Below are 19,037 nucleotides of genomic sequence, written 5' to 3'. Positions count from 1 at the left end.
GGAAATGCACATTGGGCCATTTGTCAGTATTACACATTTTGTGAATATTTTTAGAGGGCAAATGGTTTCTGTAAGTATTGGTTTCTCACCAAAAGTAAAGTTAAAACAAACACAGGAAGGATGAGAAGCTTACTACATAAATGAAACAGAATTAAAAATCATATTTATTGCAGTTGGTTTTAGTATTAAAGTTTAAAAACAATCATGAATGGGCGAAGATTCATGAAATGCTAAGCTAAAAAAAAAAGAAGCACAAAACTTAAGGAGCAGTCGGTGTGTCGCCGTGTCCATCATAAACATGCTATTAAAACTTTTTCAAACAAATAATTTACATAGTTTGTCACACACAAATCTCAAGTGTTTAGAAACCGAGGCAGGCCCCATCTAACCAAATAATGCCTATTTGTCCTATTCGTCAGATTTTTCCTCGCCTTGATAATGTCGATATTCGGGCTTTAGCTCCCAAGTGTTCTTATGCGTCCCCTTCACATTGTAGATGCCAATGTCGCGCAGGATTTCCTTCAGATAAATCTGTGAACAAGAGTCGTTTTGAGTCACTATAGTTTAGTCAAATACTGCCCATCACCATTGTGGTGAGTAAAACTAAACCAAAGTCACTTTAAATAAACAAAAGCATAGAAATGAGAAGTTTAATCTTATGTCTACTAATCTTTTTTCAAACTGAAATTTCCTTAAAGTTGCAAAGTTTGTGTACAGTAGCAGTTTTTTTCATCTGTTACCGTGGGCAAAATATAAATAAATGAAGCTGTTATTTCAAATAGCACGATGTCTCACCACAGGCTGCTTGGTAATGTCCACCAGATCTTTGATGTTGTAGTATTGGTGCTTCTCAAAAGCAGAAAATAACATGTCCAGCACCTGCTGCTTGTCCGCTCGTGCTCTCTTGCCCTCCTCCTTCTTTTTCCTGTCATACTCCATCTGACAGACATGAAGTAGCAGATAAATATTTATTATCCAAACCCAAATTGTGATACATGACATATGCAGTTAATACCTGCCCAAATTGCTAGTAACGTTAGAGTAGGAAAATATACACCCACAATCTTCATAAGGTATGCCAGTATTATTTAAAGTGATCTTGTTTAAGAGCTGTATCAACATTGTTGCCTTTAGAAAATATGGGAGAATGATTTCAGGTCTTGCATTGTCATCATGAGATGATCTGAAAGCAGACAAATGTGAGATCTGTTCTTACGTTGTACGCGTGGTTAGCCACAGGTTTGTAGTTGTTGGTGACTGCTTTAGTCAACTGTTGTGACAGCCGGATCGGCTTGGTGGACTCTTCAATTTGTAACCTATTTCAAGACCAACATAAACATTTTATTTAGTTTTTGGGAAAAAAAAAACAATTGAAGACATGGAGTCATATTCAAACACGAGAAATAATTGGCATTTTCTTATCACTTAATAGGTAATATATGTTCTAAATTGAGTTTTACACAAACCACTCACCTCTTAAGCTTCATATAGCCTTCACTTACTGCTGGCCTGCAATCTGCTCTCTGCACCACAACTCCCTCCAAGGCAATTTTATCTGTAGCGGGGGGAAATACATATCACAACTTAGTACATATTTTTAAATATTTTTTTCACCCTTAATTTTCTTGATGAGAAACCAAAAGACTAATCCCATCTGTTGAATACTTTATTAAAAATAGAGCTATTGAACAAGCAATCACAGTAGTCGTCCTTTTAGTCACCAACAATCCCATGGTACACCCCTTTAACTTTAATTGTACTGCAAGTACTGTAAATGGGAAAAACTTGTGCCTGTATCCCCGTTACACAACTTGACTTGATATGTATTTTGTGTGTATACCTTGTTTTACACAAACATTCAATTTGTAAAATACAACTGCATTGGCAAGGCAACATGGACAGATTCAGACCAAATCTTGACTCACCTCAATAAATAATCCACGCAAGGTACCTTGGATTTGAGCTTTGCATAGAAATGTTTGTATCACAAAGCCATTCAAATTTATTTTGACTTTGGGTGTGTGCATCTTCCAGGGTATATCATTTATCGCAACAAAAAATATTGTCATTTTATGATGAAAATAAATATCACTCGTTTGTTTGTGTGTGATTCACCCAAAATGGTGAACTCACCTGGACCAGCCCCTGCCCCTGAACCTGAGCTGCCACCATCAGATCTCTCTTCTGATTGGCCTACAGGGGGGAGGGAGGGATGGTAAAAAAAAAAAAAAAAGTATATATCGGGATGGAAAATAGAGGGAGGAAGGGATCGAACAATCAGAGCCACTCCCAGGGTTTAGTCGCACACGTTTTGTCACGGGGAAAATGAATTCAAGTGAAATGTGTTGAGCACACCAGCGCGCACACACCAGCAAAGCAAGCATGCTCTCACAAGCAGCAGTACATAAATCCTGACCCACAACAGACGGTGCTTCCCAAGTACACAAAAGTCACAACAGGCAAGCTCACTGGCCACAACATTTGTACTGCTGCATCTTATTTACCATGTTAGAGCTGTCTTACAGCATATCAGCATATTAAAGGGTCCTAAAAAAATTTGCACAGCTTGTTTTGACGGCAGTACCTAATGAAGTGTCCTGTGAGTGCACTCCGACTTACAGAACAAAAATAAACATACACTTTTCTCACAAATATTGTTCACAAATCTGTCTATAGCAACTGGTAAGCACTTCTCCTTTGTTGAGATAATTTACCCACCTCACCAGTGTGGCATGACAACAAGACATATTACACGCGTGTGTCTTATTGGTTGAGCGCAATAAAAGGGCATTGTAAAACATTTTAAATTAAATTTTTCATTTCGCAATTTTACTGTATTGGGAGGATCCAAGGGTGTCAATATCATCACCCTCCTAAAACAATGGCCTTAATACTGATTTTATTATATGTATTTATAATTTTATTTCATTGGTAGAACTGAATGATCCATTCAATTGAGGATGTAGCCTTGATGCATGACATTTTCAGCCTGGAATCAACCGGCTGTTCAGGAAATTCCCGATGACCACCACGCCCCTGGTTTCACGTAACAAGAAAATATAACAGCCTTCTGAGGGGAGCTGTAAACTACAATGTGGCCCGCCACAAAGATTAGTTGGACAGCCTTGCTCTACATGAAACTCCTTAACTCATTTCAATGTCCCTTGCACCACGATGCCTCAAGATGGCGCTAAAGCAATACTTTACATTGGTCAAGTGCTTTGGCCAATGGATGTTTTTTTCGGTAATAAGGTAGGTTCCAAAAGAAAAACAATCAGCAAATAGGTGAATCCAAGGAAAGCTTATGACTGAGAGCTTATGAATAAGTTTGCATTAAGTAAATACTCAAAGTAAACATTGTCTGGCTTATATGCTGTTAAAAATACATTTACACTCTCGGGAACATCTTGACTCAAATTATTGCAATGATGAGTTAGCTGACAAGAACTACTATACATAACTCAATGTATATAGACCAACAAAATGGTTGCTGTCGTTTTCCTGTCATGACACAACAATCACACAATTTGGGAGAAACCACCGAGAGGTCACAGAAGAGCGGCAAGCGTTGCAGGCAAGACTGCATGGAAAGCCAGCAAACGGGCACCTTCACCAAGTGGAAACACTTACCTTTGTGCTGTAGAGTAAAGCAGTATTATTTCTCAGCATTTGAGAGAGAACATCAACCAGCATTCCCAAGTCAAGCTCAAAGAAGAAGAAAACAAGCTCACCCGATGATGTCTCTGTGAATACTGCCAATGTCTGACCTCCCACTGTCTGCATTGTCAACGGGTGTTCCCGCGGAGCAGACACTGTCTTGTCTTCTATACCCTCAATCACAGTCAACTCTTCATTTAATGTAAAAGACACCTGTAAGTTACATTCCTGTTCAAATTTGTGTTGCTCATTAATAACCCACCCAATTCATTAGTAGCTAGACTGGACACAGGGAGTGATGACTAAGATGAAGGAATGGCCAACATATTCCACTAGGATAGCTACCCAATTAAACAGTTGCAGATGGTTGTCAGAGATATACAGTAGTATGGTTCTTACCTCTGGTTTCCCTTGGTTTCCTTTCCTTGAAAGAAGAAACCAATGAATGTGTTAATAAACTAGAATAACAAATTGCTGCAACTTTGTAAAAGAAAAAAAGAAGATTTAACAGTTTAATACCAGAAGTAGCGAATTAAAAATACAGACAAGCTTTTATTCTCCCTGCTGTTATGGTTTCACATACTTGGAGATTCTGAGTTTGCCAACTTCGCCTCTTCCTGTGGCTTTTTCCCATTGATGAGAGAGGTACTTGGGCACCTGCGTTCAGAGTCAGAAGACATTTGTTTACTTGATGCATTTTAAGAATAGCTGAATACCCCAAACATAGGCAATAAACCACTTAACAATTAAGATAATTATATTACCGAAAAACATACAACTATAAGTCTTGTAACTAAAACTATTTCTGCAAACATGGCACAACTACTAATCTTAATGTTATGCCAAACAACTACGACTAACGCCATGAAGGAGAAACGTTTAGTGATTTTTTTATTAGTATTATCGTTCTCGTGATGTGTTACAAAGATCTCGGCTGGAGTGAACGTTTATATAGAAATATTGTGTACTCGATTCGTTTAGCCACCGTTGCGGCAGCTACGCTAAAGCCAGTTAAGCTTTAGATTTGTACAAGCTGACCGTTAATATTTTGAAAACCTACATATAAGCACATACCTTTACAAGCCAGACGCCCGTATTTAGTTTAGCACCGGTTAAATCAACGTCTCCTGCTTTCTCTGACATGGTAATTTAGTTTTAGTTTAGATTTAGCAAGCTAGCTATTTGTTCAAAGTACCATGCGCAGGCATACTACGCAATACGGCGCCCTAGAAGGTCCAAAACAAAGAGAACTTCAATATTTCAAATGTACTACGGTATTCGTTAACGGTTTCACGTCCTGTACTGTCCTGTACATACGTGTAAACATAAAACCAACCTTTTTCATGATGCATTTCAATAGTTTTAATATAATTGAAGACTTATAGATGTCAAATAAGCACGATGAGTGGAAGGGTTGGCACTGGTGAACGAAGTTACTATTTTTGACACAAAAACGTCACCAATTTCAGGGAAAGCACACGTTTTCACATCAGACAAAATGTAATCAAATACAGAAAATAATGTCCAAAATAATGTACAATAAAACGGAACACTTTTTTTTTTTTTTAATGGCAAACATTTATTTTCTTAAAAGGGCAAAAATCAGACCGTAAGATGACAGATCTGTCACTCAGCTCGTACAGACATGACAAAAGCAGGCAAAAAAAAATTCTTATGATGGTTAATGGCCATATACCAGTACTCTGATTTAAGATGTCTGTGGCTGATTTGGTTTTGACTACTTTACGATTAAGTCCCACTGTAAACACTTTCATTATGGTTGCCCTATTTATAAGTTATTTGATGTGCAGCATTACTCCAAAGACCACTTTTATTTTCCATTTTTCTAAAATAAAAAAATAAAATCTACTGCTTTGGTACAACTGTGCAGACCTGCAAAAACCTTTGAGAAAGAAATTAATAGTTCACCATAAATATTTTGTAAAAAAAAAAAAAAAAGGCATATCAAAGTAAGATTAAACTTCACTTACAGTCAAATAATTTTACATTAACTACATTAAACTAATAGTAAAATTTCCTGGAAAACAATGCAAACTCTACCTGCTCCCGGAGCTTATCTTCCAAATAATTGTCTATTTATATGTATTATTGTGTAGACAAAATTTCAATGTAAACACAGTTCTTACAGGAACATCCTATCGTTGCTGTGGGAGAAGCGTGTGTTCAGTTCCTGAGATTTCTTCAGCAGACGCTGTTTCTGTGCATTATCGAAACGGTTGACCTGCAGGTCAGTTTCCCGGTCAAATGCTCTTCTCTCCGCTGGCTCGTCCCCCACCTGCTTTGCTTTCTCCTTCATGTTCTTTGTATGCAAACTCATCAGAGTTTCTGAGCGTTTAGTTTTCTTAAATCAAGAAGAAAGTGTTACAGATTTAGCATGAATATGAACATACAGCTTGTCAAGTACAAGATTATAAAATAAAAAGAACAGTGATTGTTAGTACAACTTACATTATATGTGGACACCTTGTCTGCCATTTCCAAATCCTTTTGAGAGATTTGTGGCACAGAGTCTTTCTCAGTCTCACCCTTTTTCTTCTTCTCGAGGCGCTCCTATTGTTCAAGAAGAAACACATTACTGTGTGAAAATGATGCTGCAAATATACATGTGATACTAATGAGCCAAGAATGGCAATTTGCTGGATTTTCCTACCCTGGCCTTGCGTTCTGTGTCTGCAGGTGTATCGGTCCAAATAGAGCGGTCACCCTTCTCCGGACCAGACTTCTTCTTGAAAGTGCGAGCCCCCAAGCCAATGTGTTGTAGTTCTGGTGGAAGCTCTGTCATCCAAGTCTCTCGGCTTGGCGCCACAGGAGTATCCTAGAAATGCAAAAAATATACATTTGTACCAATGTAGAGAGTGAAGCTGCACTGTGCTTTCTGTATTTTAAACATGGCCAATTTTTCACAGACACCTATGACTTTTGCTAGACTTAAGAATAGGAGAAAGGCTTAAGAATAGTTACAGAAAAGTCAGAAGAAAATGTTGGACTCACAACTTTAGTCAGCTTGTCTTTCATCATTCGTGCCCTGCGTTCAATGTCCAATTCCACTGTATTTTGAACTGGACCGTTGGATGGCATGGGTCCAATAATAACCTCATCCTCCCCTTCACTGCTGAAAGAGTCAGCCTTGTAGCCTGGGGGTAAGGCAGGTCCTGGGAAACCCTCTTCATCACCATCATTGTCATCATTATACGCTGCATGGCGGAAACCAGGAGGCAAAGCTGGTCCCAGCACAGGTGGCCTGAAAGAAAAGTTAAGTTACAACTTTACCCCAAAACAATTAATTTAACTTCATATGGGCTAGTTCTTTGCTTCTTAACTGTCATCACTAGTTACTGTACTCGTTTGCTTTTGTGCATTTAAAGACCTTCGTCGGTCACCTCTCTGGTGAACTCTGTTTCTTGCCAAAACCTGGTGGTAACGCTGGTCCAAAGAATCCGTCATCTTCTTCAGCCTTTGTCTTCTCCACTCTTTTTAACGACAGATGTTATGTCTGTGTTTATTTTCACGTTACATTTATGTATGTCGTAATCTCATCCGATTTACATACTCTACATGTTTGTCTTCAGACGCGTGTCCCGTCTTGACTCTTTTGACGACCACTTCTTCACTTTCATCCGACGAGCTTGACGCTTCTCCTCGTTTGTAACCGGGAGGCAAAGCGGGACCGGCAACTAACACAAATTACAAAACTATGATGAAACTGAGTGATTTAGCATTGTAGCATGTACTATAATTATACTCACATTCACGTTCATCATCAGAATCGTCAGCATTTTTAAAGTTTGGGGGCAAAGCAGGTCCTATTGAATTTTGAGAGGCCATATGGGCACCGGTTAGCACAAATTGCGCTTTATTCGCTTTCTAAGATTTAAGTCATAAGTCATTACTCTCCATGTAAAATACTACACAACATTCAGCACACAGGTCGACATTTTGAGCAACACTACGCATGCTCTCTTTCACTACACAGGAAGTTACCTACAAGAATAAAAGTATTATAAATCGTATTATTTGTTATTGTTACGATTGCTGTTCATTATGTGTAGTTAATAACTAGCCATATGGGTAATTTATCTGTTTCAGCTTACTTTGTATTTTTTCGGTGTTTGTTTAAAATTTGCGACTGAACTAGAAACAAGTAAATATTTATTTTGAAAGTTTCACCCGGAAACAGTGTTATTTCCATTTTCCGTCATGGTGGCAAGTTGCGACACATCTACGCCAACTACAGTACAGCACTGTATGAGAGCCTTAGTTTTGCACCATATTTACCTCCATAGCACTGCACATTTTATCGGCTCCGTCGGTCTCCTATGAATCGTTCTGTGTGCTGTGTGCTATTATTATGGGACTGCTGCGTAGCAGAGCAGTAGCTCTTGCGAAGCAAAGCAGGCACATATTACTATCCTAAGAAAATCGGGTTCATTATTATTATTATTTAATTATTTATTATTCCACGGATTTTTCCGCAAAAATGCGGCCCGTACCGTTGATCGCACCGGGACGAATGAGGTTTCAAAAGATGCGGCTCGATCTGACTCGAAGCGGCATTACTTTTCTTGGAATTCCGAGTTACCATGGCGACGCAATCCCCCCAAATTCCCGAAAAAAGGTCCCATTGAAATGAATGGGAAACCCAAAAATATCTAATCAAATCAAGCAGCTTTTTCCAAGCCACGCTATGCGCACATACGTTAACCGGCCGAAATGATTTGTAGCTAATTTTGTTGCAATTTTTTTCTCATCTTTAGCTCAGTGTCGAATTTTTTTTTAAGGAATGTAAGCTCTCCCCCCTGTGCGGGTTCAAAGACAGTGAGCGAAATGGAGAAAAATAGCCTTTTAACATTGGTGTGTATTGCGTCTGCTTGAGTGGAGCAATTAGCAGCAGAGTGACGAGAGACAAAAATAATAAAGTTTCACTTCAACTCGTCACCATGGCCACAATCTTTATTTTATTTGGCTAAGGTGTCATTTAGTCCTCTTTTTTTTCACTTTAAGCGAGGAGAAGTCGGATTTCTTGGCTATCTTTTCCATGTTAATTTCGCCGCCTTTTTCTCTTCATTTTTTACAAATCAAAAGTTTTCAACCTGCTCTAATTTGGTCATTTTTCATCCGATTAAAAAAATGAGAGCGTTCCCCAAACCCTTGTCGTTCTAACGAGCCGTTTCTGGAATCTGCATCTTCAACCGTTAAGTCGTGAGAGCCTTTTGTTCGAGGTGTGCGTTTCTCATACAAATCAGTTGAATGTATGTGCGTGATGTCTCCAACATGGTAAAGTCAAATGTGTGTGCGTGAATGTGCATGTTTCTTAAAGCGACAGTAAGATACTTTTAGTTGATTATGGTTAACTTCCACATTTCTTGACCGATTCCAATCGTTTACATTTTAAACTGTTCAGCTCATTTAATTTTTTTAAAATACATAAAAAAAAAAAAGATTGGCCAATTGATTAGGTACACCAATGATTCTCTCCCTGCACCCACCCGGGGCGGCGGCCATCTTGGCCAATTGATTAGGTACGCCCAGGATTCTCGCCACTCAGCTCGCCCAGGGCGGCGGCCATCTTGGCCATTTGACTACTACTAAAATTACTACAAACGACAAGTCCTACTAATAATACTACTACAAGTACTACTACTACTACTACTTACTACTACTACTACTACTACTACAAGTACTTGCTACTACTAAAAGTCCTACTACTACTATTATTGCTACTAGTACTACATGCGTCTTACCAACTTGCAAGAGTCAGCAGTCCTATTCAAAATTTCCGCGGAAATTTTTCTAGTTTACTTTACTGATTGTCTCAAGATTGCACTACTAGGGCCGAGGGCATGGTACATAGAGATAATTTACCACTAAATAGAGCCTGAGCTGCTCGACGACGTGCAAACATAGCCGCCATCTTTAACCGGGACTAACTCGTTGAATTCCTTTCCGATTTTGATACGGATTTTTTAAACTTTAGACATGCAGTTAAGAATGATACATACAAGACACGTGGGTGATTTTATAATGGGGGCGGGGCTTTCATAACAGGTAGAAGACGTCATAGTTCAAATTTGTTACTTTTTCAATATGCTACAGTGTGCTACATTGAATTTTCAATCGTAATTTGACGTAACATTATTTCCATAGTTAAGTCGTGATTTTATCACAAATGAGGGTTTGCAGATTTTATATCTTCTAAATATACAATAAAACTTTTTTTTCAAGTTTTTCATGCTCTTATTAATTACCATAAAAGTGGACAAATATATTTACCTCATCCAAATATTATTGTATCTATTAGTCAATTGTTACGGTAATTTTATAATAACTCATAACGCTATTTGAAGTTTAAAAGATACAGTTAAAACTGTAAAACAGTGAGTCGTGGATTTGTGTTGAGGCAAAATGTGGATAGCATTTTTTTGCCACTAGATGGTATAAGTGTTTCATGTTGGATATTGGTGAAATATTTTTCTTTCCAAATCAAGAGTCAATTAATTAGAACATGAAGCAACTTGTGGACTCCTGCTCAGTTTTCCAATGAAACTTGTCACCAATCCTCACAAACATATTAATTATTATTACATTATTACATAGTTTTATACTGATGTGCATTATCATTAGTGATACAGCTTCCCGGCAAATGAGCCAAAATACAACTGATGTTACACAAGGTATCTTCCGGAGTTGCTGAATAAAATACGCCTCATGTCGAAAGAGCAAGTGAGTTGGACTCACTACATGAGACATGACGGAGATACACTCGGCTCTTGGCTTTCCACGTTTCTTAACCAACATCATCGCATGATGGGGTTTATTGCTGAGGCAAGTAACTAGCATCTGCTAGCGTTTCTGTTTTGTTTCCGGAACAGTTTTCAAATAGGGGTCATGAGCTCCATATCTGGTGCTGTTGACACAGTCTAGATGCAATACCAAGCAGCAAAGTGTCTTCTTTTAAGCAAGGGCATCAATCCACTCTTCTCGCACTACAAGCTGGTTAAAATTGTGACACTTGATCTTTGACCACAGGAAGGTGAGAGGTTACAGAGCACAGATTCAGATGGTCCAGAAAGTCAGTGAAGAAGACCTGAATAACATCTGACACTATTTAATGCTGCCCACTGCAGAGATAATTTAGCGTCATGTTCCTGAAGCTCATGATGGCTGACCCTCACAAAATATTTGATAATATTATTGGGAAAAAACTACAGGTTTTAGTATTGAAAACAACCATTTGAATGTTAGTAGACTGACTTATAAACAGACGCAAAAAATAGTTGATTCAATTACATGGATGCTTATGGAACCTTAGAACAACATTCAAACCTGATTTTGTAAAATGCTGTAAAAACATACAAAAACTGTGAATCAGTCAATAAATAGGTTTAGTAGATTTCCGATTTAGTTTTATAAGTCAATTATAGAAAATCAAGGTGTGAAATTCTTTGGGTGACAAAAGACAGGATTTATTTTCACTTAGCATATGGGAATGTTTGGGATGAGATTTTGGGGTATTACTGCTTTGTTTTTGCTTTAAAAGTCAAAACAGTTTTCTTCAATATAGGACATCAAGAATGGCATCTATAGCCTCGTGCATTGTGCAATGTGCCAAAGAAGTGAGCGTGGGAAAGTGTCCACCTTTGCCCATTCGTTTTTTTTTTGCCAGACCAAGGGGTTCTGCTCTCTGTGAATCCTGTTTTTGTGTCCTGTCTTCTAACACTTGAGGCCACTTGGCTTGGAATGAGTTGATTAGATGGATTTGAATTCACATGTCTGCACAGAGGATAGATCACATCACTTAAATAGAAAGCACACATCATAATATTACCAATATTCAACTTTTATGGCAGCTCCTGGACAAGGGTTTTTGTTTAAAGGGCGCTTGACTTTGATTAAGTAACCATGAGGATGGAAAACAGTGATGAGCTATTTTAAAATGTTAAGCTATGAAAAGCTCGTTTAATAGCTTAGTAAAAGCACAGTACCGATTCCAAGAATCTTATAAACATATTCCAAAAGTGTGCGTAAGAAATGTGCTCATGCAGCTTCCAACTTTCTTGGCTATGTGCGCGTTAATCCGAGCCTGTGCGTGCCTGATGGGTGCGGATGCACACATGCGGACTGATTTTTTTTATTTTTTATAAAATGTTGTAATAATACCCCTAATTTTCTCAAAGAAAGGATTAACCCAGCAGTCTTTTTAGAGGGTGAAGGAAACGCCCACATCCGTATACAGAGGTCTCCCGAGGCCATCCAATCCTCTTCTTTCATTTAAGTTGAACAGGGCTCCCTTTAAAAGCGCTTCACAACACGAGCACAGCAACTTCACATTACTGCACGCCGCTGAGGTAGCGTTTACGCACGGGTCACAAAAATGGCCGTTCTCAATAATTTGAAGGCAGCGTTTGGGAAGTATTTGCACGGCGATCATCTGAATCAGCATCTGGTGGTTACACTGCATTCTTTGCATAAATCGGCAGCCAGCGAGGTTTTTGGGATCCCGGCGTCAACAGACGAGGACAACGTGTCCCCAGGTCTCATCACAACAGGGCAGCTCGCAGACAAAAACATAAAAGTTAAAAGTTTGAAGGAGATGCCCGGACCCAGCATGACGTCCAACCTCGTCGAGTTCTTCTGGAGAGACGGTTTTAGTAGGATTCATCAAATTCAGGTAATGGCATCTAAAAATTGGTAAACTGGCTCAGGATGTTGGATAAAAGCGCATGACGCGAATTGTCCATTATTATATTTCCAGACAATGTGGGTAAACAAAAGTAAATACACACTTTTGTAAATCATGCCGACTGTGTTCTTTTGATTCACGTAACCATGACAATACAGGAAGTTCCAGATTTTTTTCTTCTGGCGCTAAAGGGGGGCTTGGTACAATAATGCATACATATATTTTAAAATATAAAATAAAATACTGGAAGAGCTTAAGGCTACACAGATTTCTGACGGGGCTGCATCTCCTTCTAGCCTCGTTGTCAATCCATCATTGCTCATTTCTTCTTTATTGGCTTATAGCAACCTTCAGATAAACACAATGGGCAGCTAATACATACATTCATATGTTACAATTGTACAACTGGGAAAACATAATGCTCAATTTGTGAATGGCACATACATTTGCACATGAGTTGTGTGGAGTGTTGTTATACATTGGGGAATGTCATATTCTTCTTGAAAAGTACTCTATAGACTACTTGATCATAAATGAACTGATATTGATGTGATGTGTTATAAAGTTATACACATTTGGGAGTAATTATACATGGATTGTCTCGGACTACTTATCAACACATGTACGGATTACTTACCAATACATGTATGACTGCGTTTACTCTCAAGTGCTTTAAGATTAGAAGGGTACTATCCTCAAGTGCTTTAAGATTAGAAGGGTACTATCCTCAAGTGTTTTAAGATTAGAAAGGTAGTGTAGTAATCTTCTTCTTCGTCTTTAATTTCCATCAGACCGCGCACTAAATCGTTTCAGGTTTCCTTATTTCACTTCTCATAACTCCTATGAAAACCAATCACATACATTTTAAACAACACAATCTTGTTTGTTTTACCACTTTGATTATTTAAACCGCATTAGTAAATATTAACTAATTACATTTAATCAATTTTAGAATTGATTAAAGTATGTAGGTTGTATTTAGTTTTAATGCATTCATTTAAAAACTCTGAGTTTTTAAATAGAATCAAATAGATGTAAATGCATAAAAATTACCTCTGCCATAAATCATTTCTGTGAGTGTAGGAATTATATTATATAAATACATGTAATTTATCATTAAATCTGACAAAGTGATAGTATACAGCTTTCCATAACTTTAAAAACACATCTAAAATCAAGATGGCCAAACAAGAATAATGCTGTCAGCATCTGATAATGGTTGTCAATGTTTCATAGATGGAGCACACAAAGAAATTTGGGAAAATTTTCAAATCCCGTTTTGGACCCCAACTGGTGGTCTCTATCGCCAGTCGGGATCTGGTGGCTGAGGTGCTGAGGGCGGAAGGTGTGGCCCCTCAGAGAGCCAACATGGATTCCTGGAAAGAGTACAGAGACATGAGGGGACGTTCAACAGGCCTCATCTCAGCGTGAGTAGTTGTTCTTTCAATCAAGTGGCAGAAATAATAGATTATGCCCAGTACACATTACTGGGTTAAGCAGAAAAATCATGAATTTGTGGTCCAGTTTTCAGCACTATTTGTATCTGAACAATTTGCCATAACTATACCTACAATTTTCCTATTGCTCCCTGTAGAGTAAAGGTCTTTAATACAAAGCATCAAATTGCTATTTTCTACAGGGAGGGAGAGCATTGGCTGAAAATGAGAAGTGTCCTTAGGCAGCTCATCATGCGCCCCCGTGATGTGGCAGTCTTCACCGAAGACATTAACAAGGTGGTAGACGATCTGATCAAGAGAATTTGTATCGTACGGAGCCTGGAGGTGGATGGAGCAACTGTGCTCAATGTTAATGACCTCTTCTTCAAATATGCCATGGAAGGTTAGTACAGTATGCAGTTATGTGATGAAGGAGATGAGGTTGCTATATGCCCCAATATGCAATTGGAAATGTTTGCTATTTATTTTTTGTCTTTACAGCTATGGCAGCCATTTTGTTCGAGTGTCGTTTAGGCTGTCTGGAAAATAAGATTCCCCAGGAAACTCAAAACTATATCAGTGCACTGCACCTCATGTTCAGTTCCTTCAAGACCACTATGTATGCTGGAGCCATCCCCAAGTGGCTGCGGCCCATCATCCCAAAACCTTGGGAGGAATTCTGCTTCTCTTGGGATGGTCTCTTCAAATTCAGTAAGTCAGCAACATCGTGTGACGTTGGAGGCACCGGCATGCACAGTGCATTTTGCTACAGTATATATGCATGCGATAGTACAGTGTGTTCAAGTAACTACAAACAAAGTATTTTTAAATGGTTCACTTTTTAGCAAATAAAGAGTTTCTATTTAGAGCACAGGTGTCAAACCTAAGACCCTGGGGCCAGATCTAACACGTCACATCATTTTTACGTGGCCCTCTAAATTAAATCATGTGGTTTTATTTCACGTTTTTTGGTAAATTCTGTAACAATGTTGCAAAGTGTCTTTACTTTTAATAATGTTGCGATATTGAAAGCATTAATAAAGTTAATCATAGTTAAACAAACGATTTTCCAAGTCCTCTGATTTCTAAACTATTTTGTATATGTAACGATATGATGAAGTGATTATACAAATACAGTATATAGTGTTTTTTTTGGGGATAAAAATGACTTTGACACTTCTGTATCAGAACATGCATACTCCCAGATATTCATTTGTAAATTGGTAATTGTGAAAGCGAAGTAAAATTCCTTACAGAATGAGTTTGTGGGAGTATGGGTTCCATTACATAACCTGCTCTCTCCCGTTTCTTTCTTTCATTATCTTCCCTCAACTTCCCTTCTCTTGTTGCCCCAACTCCCCTGTTCTATTCATCCCATATTCTCTTTGTTTCTCTACTTCCAGGTAATAATCACATTGATAAGAGGCTCAATGAGCTGAAGGCCAAATTTAACCGGGGAGAGGAGGTGAAGGGAGGACTGCTTACACACATGCTCGTAACAAAGGAGATGACCATGGAGGAAATCTATGCCAATGCAACAGAGATGTTACTTGCAGGGGTGGACACGGTGTGTGATAGTCAATCCGCGCTGTTGAGGAATGTAGTGGTGCTATTGTGACAAATGAAGGAATCACAAGTGTGTGTTTGTGAGTGTGTATGCGTGTGTGACTGAGTCAGTGTTAAGTTTCAAACGTGGCATTTCACAACCACACCTTGCCTGTGTGGTTGTGCCAGCGTCAGGTCAAATAGTCAATAGTGGTGGTGGGGGGTGTTCCACAGAACCCCCCCCCCCCCCCCCCCATGACAAACTTGTTCTCAGTCTGATTTGGTTTCTTGTGATTGGTCTGTGTCTGTTAGATCTACACAGGGGGGCTTTTGTCTTTTTCTCTCTCTTCAGACATCTGTGTTTGGACTTGTGTTTCCACGTGAGGCCATAATTAGATAGCACTTGCACCGATACAATTGTTATAGGGCATTATCGTTATTAAATGTTCACCATTATTTGGTAAAACAAATTATGTATTGCTGTAAAAATGCTGTGATGAAGAAAAGCAATGACTTAAGGGCACGGCAATGATCAATATTCAGATCTATGTTCGGTATATAACTTTTGTAAGAGTTTCTGATTAATTATGCCACAACACTTGTCACAAATGTTTTTGGGGGGGAAAATATCCTGGACTATGTCACAATACAAATTTGAGTCATCTCTTTTCAACAGTGTCAACTCATCCATGTCTGGGATAAGAATAGGAATGTGTACATCTGCACAGCCACTGCCTAATTAGTTTGAGGTACTGTCCGAATTTTCCAAATTATGGGCCCAGAGTGTTTTGTGCTCATCTGGGGGCAGCAGGATAAAAGGATGTGTGTTTTTGTTGAACTTGTTGCAACGGCCATGTGCTGGTCGGGGAGGGTTTAACTGCGCTGTGCCTTTACTCAGCAAACACAGGAGCTGTCAAGACATGTTAGCCACCGCTAGAGTTATGGCACAGATTGGGCAGAGGTGAGCTGGGTTAATGGGAACGGAGTGGGCCAGATTCTCTTAGAATCTTAAGAGCCATTTTTTCATAGTGGGGGAGTAAAGATGTGATGGATGCAAGAAAATCGGAGATTGTGGGGGATGGAGTGAAAGGAAGGCCTTTGAATATGAATTTGGATGGGCCTTTGTTATATGATTCCCCTTGGCCTTTGTCGCAGGTGTTGCCAGCGTCTCAGCCAGCTGGCCTTGATGATCAGCAAGGGTGCTAAATGGGGGTGGAGGGGTGTGGGGTGTGTAGAGGAAATAATTGAAAGGGCTGTAAGATGGTGGCTGGAAAGTTACCAAATGAAAAGAATGGCCTGGATAAAAGTTTGTTTGTCCGTTGTCAAACAGTGATCCCATACTGATCTCCAGGCTCTATTCATAGTGAATAATATGCAAGCGTAATTAAATACGTGGGTGGGAAAGTCACAAGAGGGCTGGATGGAAAGACAGGAGGTGAGATTTTAGGGCAATCTGTACACTATGGGAAGATGACACATACATGAGAGTAAACTTACTTCTTTCTGTGAAATTTTACCAGAGTGAGCAATAATACATGATGTTTGGGTGGTTGTCAGAGGAAATATTTAGTTTTTGTGTGAGCCTATTTTAGTGTTTAACATGAAACGTGACTATTTTTATTCCAGCAATGGAACAAAAATTGTGGCTAGATTTAGCACATCTAATTAAGGTATATGCTGAATAATGACAAGAGGGCTAAAGGACAGCAGTGCAGCTGGTGTCTGCTCAGCACGTGGAAAAAAAAAAAAGCCCCCGCACCCCCCACTCAAAAGCCCCTCACACTTTCTGAGCACTTACGCAACGTGATAGAAGCTCTTATATCAGCAGTCACTGCTTGCAAAACTTGTCCCACAAATGTAATAGACTTTAGTAAAACATTCCACACTTCAAAAAAGATTCCCAAATATAACAAGGTCTTACTTTACATATTTTCCCAGACATCCTTCACCCTGTCATGGGCCAGCTACCTGTTAGCACGGCACCCTCAAATCCAAGAGCAAATCTACAAGGAGGTGGCGAGGACTTTAGGACCCCGAGATGTTGCCGTGGCCGAAGACATATCTCGCTTGCCTCTAATCAGAGGCCTGGTCAAAGAGACTCTTAGGTGCACATTGCATGCTACAAACAACTCTAACTAATTCTGTAGTCACATTCTACGCATAATTAAACATGTGTGTTAGTACAGTATTATCTTTAAGTCCTATTGTAAAAGTGTGGTGCTGAATAACAGTCTTTGTGTGCTCCTCCCTGAGAGCAGGCTTTTTCCAGTTCTCCCAGGCAATGGACGGATTACCCAAGATGACATGGTGGTGGGCGGATACTACATCCCCAAAGGGGTACGACTCGTGTGGACGTTATACATGTGTGTCTTGTAGGGTTAGCATGTGCTACAGGAACATTGAGTCTTTTTTTTTAAACAGTCCAGCCAGTTGTAATGTGATCCTGCATTACTCATGCATCTTTGTCGTACCAATACAGTCCAGTTGTTCTCAATAGCTTTCTCTCCCCCACTTTGTTAGACTCAGTTGGCTCTGTGTCACTACGCCACTTCCTTGGACGACGAGAACTTTGCTGATGCTTTAGATTTCCGACCAGATCGCTGGATAAGGAAAGATTCCTCAGATCGTATTGACAACTTTGGCTCCATTCCCTTTGGCTACGGTATCAGGAGCTGCATTGGCAGGAGAATAGCTGAGTTAGAAATGCATCTAGTTCTGACCAGGGTAAGAAATAAACCCACTATTGGCAACACAAATATTTCACGTATTGTATTCAAAGAACCATGCTTTACATGAATGCAAATGTGCACACTTCTCACTCTTGTCTTGTTATATAGCTCATCCAAAGGTTTCACATTGGCACGTCTCCTCTCACTGCTGAAGTAAAGGCCAAAACCCATGGTCTTCTTTGCCCTGCAGAGCCTATCCACCTACAGTTCATTGACAGAGAAAATTAGGCGAACAAGTTCTTGGTAAATTCTACTGTACTGTATGTACATTTTTTTCATATATACATATGTATTATTATTTTTTGTCTGACAAGACTGTTTTCTGCACATCGTCCAATTTTTCTACTGAGGTTTTACACGGGCAACAAATAAAGGACACACATCTTACTGGACCAATAATATAAAGTCAAATACTGTAGCCAATTATATGTTTTTCCTTTTTACACCAAAACACTGCATTTTGTTACAGCTGTGAATCCTATCATTAATCCTGTTTTCTGTTATTAAAAATTATGAGTGCAACATGAACTGTAATCTACATAATCATACTGTACCATTGAAAATCAATGCAGATGTTGTCTGGTATAATTTTCAGCACATTTACACATGTACTGTTTTCTTCCTGGCTTTGACAAAGAGATTGACGGTGAATGTTGATGGTAAACAGTGAATGTATTGGAAATTAACTTTTTTCATAGCAATGTCTGTAATTCCCTTACTTTGCTGACTGTTGTCTGTTACTTTATTTTTTAATTAAAAAAAATCATTACCAAGTAGCCTACATACCTATAAATTTGTATTCCCTTTTTAATCAGAAATGGTTGAATCAGTATGCTAGAATGTATGTACAGCATGTATGTTTATGAAAAAGAAACAGTTATTAATTGATCAATAGATGGAAGTTATTTGTAAAGAGTCACAACTGTGAAACAAATAAAATGTATGAATGTGTTTCTGTATGCACTGTAT

At 38.9% G+C, this 19,037-nt stretch overlaps 3 protein-coding genes across 4 annotated transcripts; 1 reads left to right on the top strand and 2 right to left on the bottom strand.

The window, feature by feature from the left end:
- Window positions 1-141: 141 nt before the first annotated feature.
- gtf2f2a (general transcription factor IIF, polypeptide 2a) lies at window positions 142-4,878 on the bottom strand. 2 transcript variants are annotated; one of them, XM_086070870.1, is made up of 9 exons: window positions 4,732-4,878; window positions 4,241-4,314; window positions 4,057-4,081; window positions 3,732-3,870; window positions 2,134-2,193; window positions 1,474-1,555; window positions 1,217-1,316; window positions 796-939; window positions 142-531 (listed from the first exon to the last, which is right to left on the bottom strand). In XM_086070870.1, exons 1-9 carry the CDS (start codon window positions 4,798-4,800, stop codon window positions 409-411), a joined length of 816 nt encoding a protein of 271 aa, XP_085926996.1. In that variant the 5' UTR covers window positions 4,801-4,878; the 3' UTR covers window positions 142-408. The 2 variants fall into 2 exon arrangements, with proteins under 2 accessions (XP_085926996.1, XP_085926997.1); XM_086070871.1 differs by lacking the exon at window positions 2,134-2,193.
- Window positions 4,879-5,203: 325 nt separating this feature from the next.
- Window positions 5,204-7,648, bottom strand: gpalpp1 (GPALPP motifs containing 1). The gene is made up of 7 exons (XM_086070869.1): window positions 7,425-7,648; window positions 7,229-7,352; window positions 7,059-7,148; window positions 6,670-6,919; window positions 6,329-6,493; window positions 6,127-6,228; window positions 5,204-6,019 (listed from the first exon to the last, which is right to left on the bottom strand). The coding sequence occupies exons 1-7, from the start codon at window positions 7,501-7,503 to the stop codon at window positions 5,801-5,803; spliced, it is 1,029 nt and encodes a 342-aa protein (XP_085926995.1). The 5' UTR covers window positions 7,504-7,648; the 3' UTR covers window positions 5,204-5,800.
- Window positions 6,876-19,036, top strand: cyp27c1 (cytochrome P450, family 27, subfamily C, polypeptide 1). Its single transcript, XM_086070868.1, has 9 exons — window positions 6,876-12,346; window positions 13,595-13,785; window positions 13,998-14,197; window positions 14,296-14,505; window positions 15,198-15,361; window positions 17,278-17,444; window positions 17,598-17,676; window positions 17,860-18,063; window positions 18,177-19,036. The coding sequence occupies exons 1-9, from the start codon at window positions 12,050-12,052 to the stop codon at window positions 18,294-18,296; spliced, it is 1,632 nt and encodes a 543-aa protein (XP_085926994.1). The 5' UTR covers window positions 6,876-12,049; the 3' UTR covers window positions 18,297-19,036.
- The last annotated feature ends 1 nt before the right edge of the window (window position 19,037 follows it).

Source organism: Leptonotus elevatus, chromosome 3 (genome assembly GCF_054856555.1).
Source record: "Leptonotus elevatus isolate MCC_2025b chromosome 3, RoL_Lele_1.0, whole genome shotgun sequence".
Classification (NCBI taxonomy): Eukaryota; Metazoa; Chordata; class Actinopteri; order Syngnathiformes; family Syngnathidae; genus Leptonotus; species Leptonotus elevatus.
This window is presented reverse-complemented; position numbering and strand designations above follow the sequence as displayed.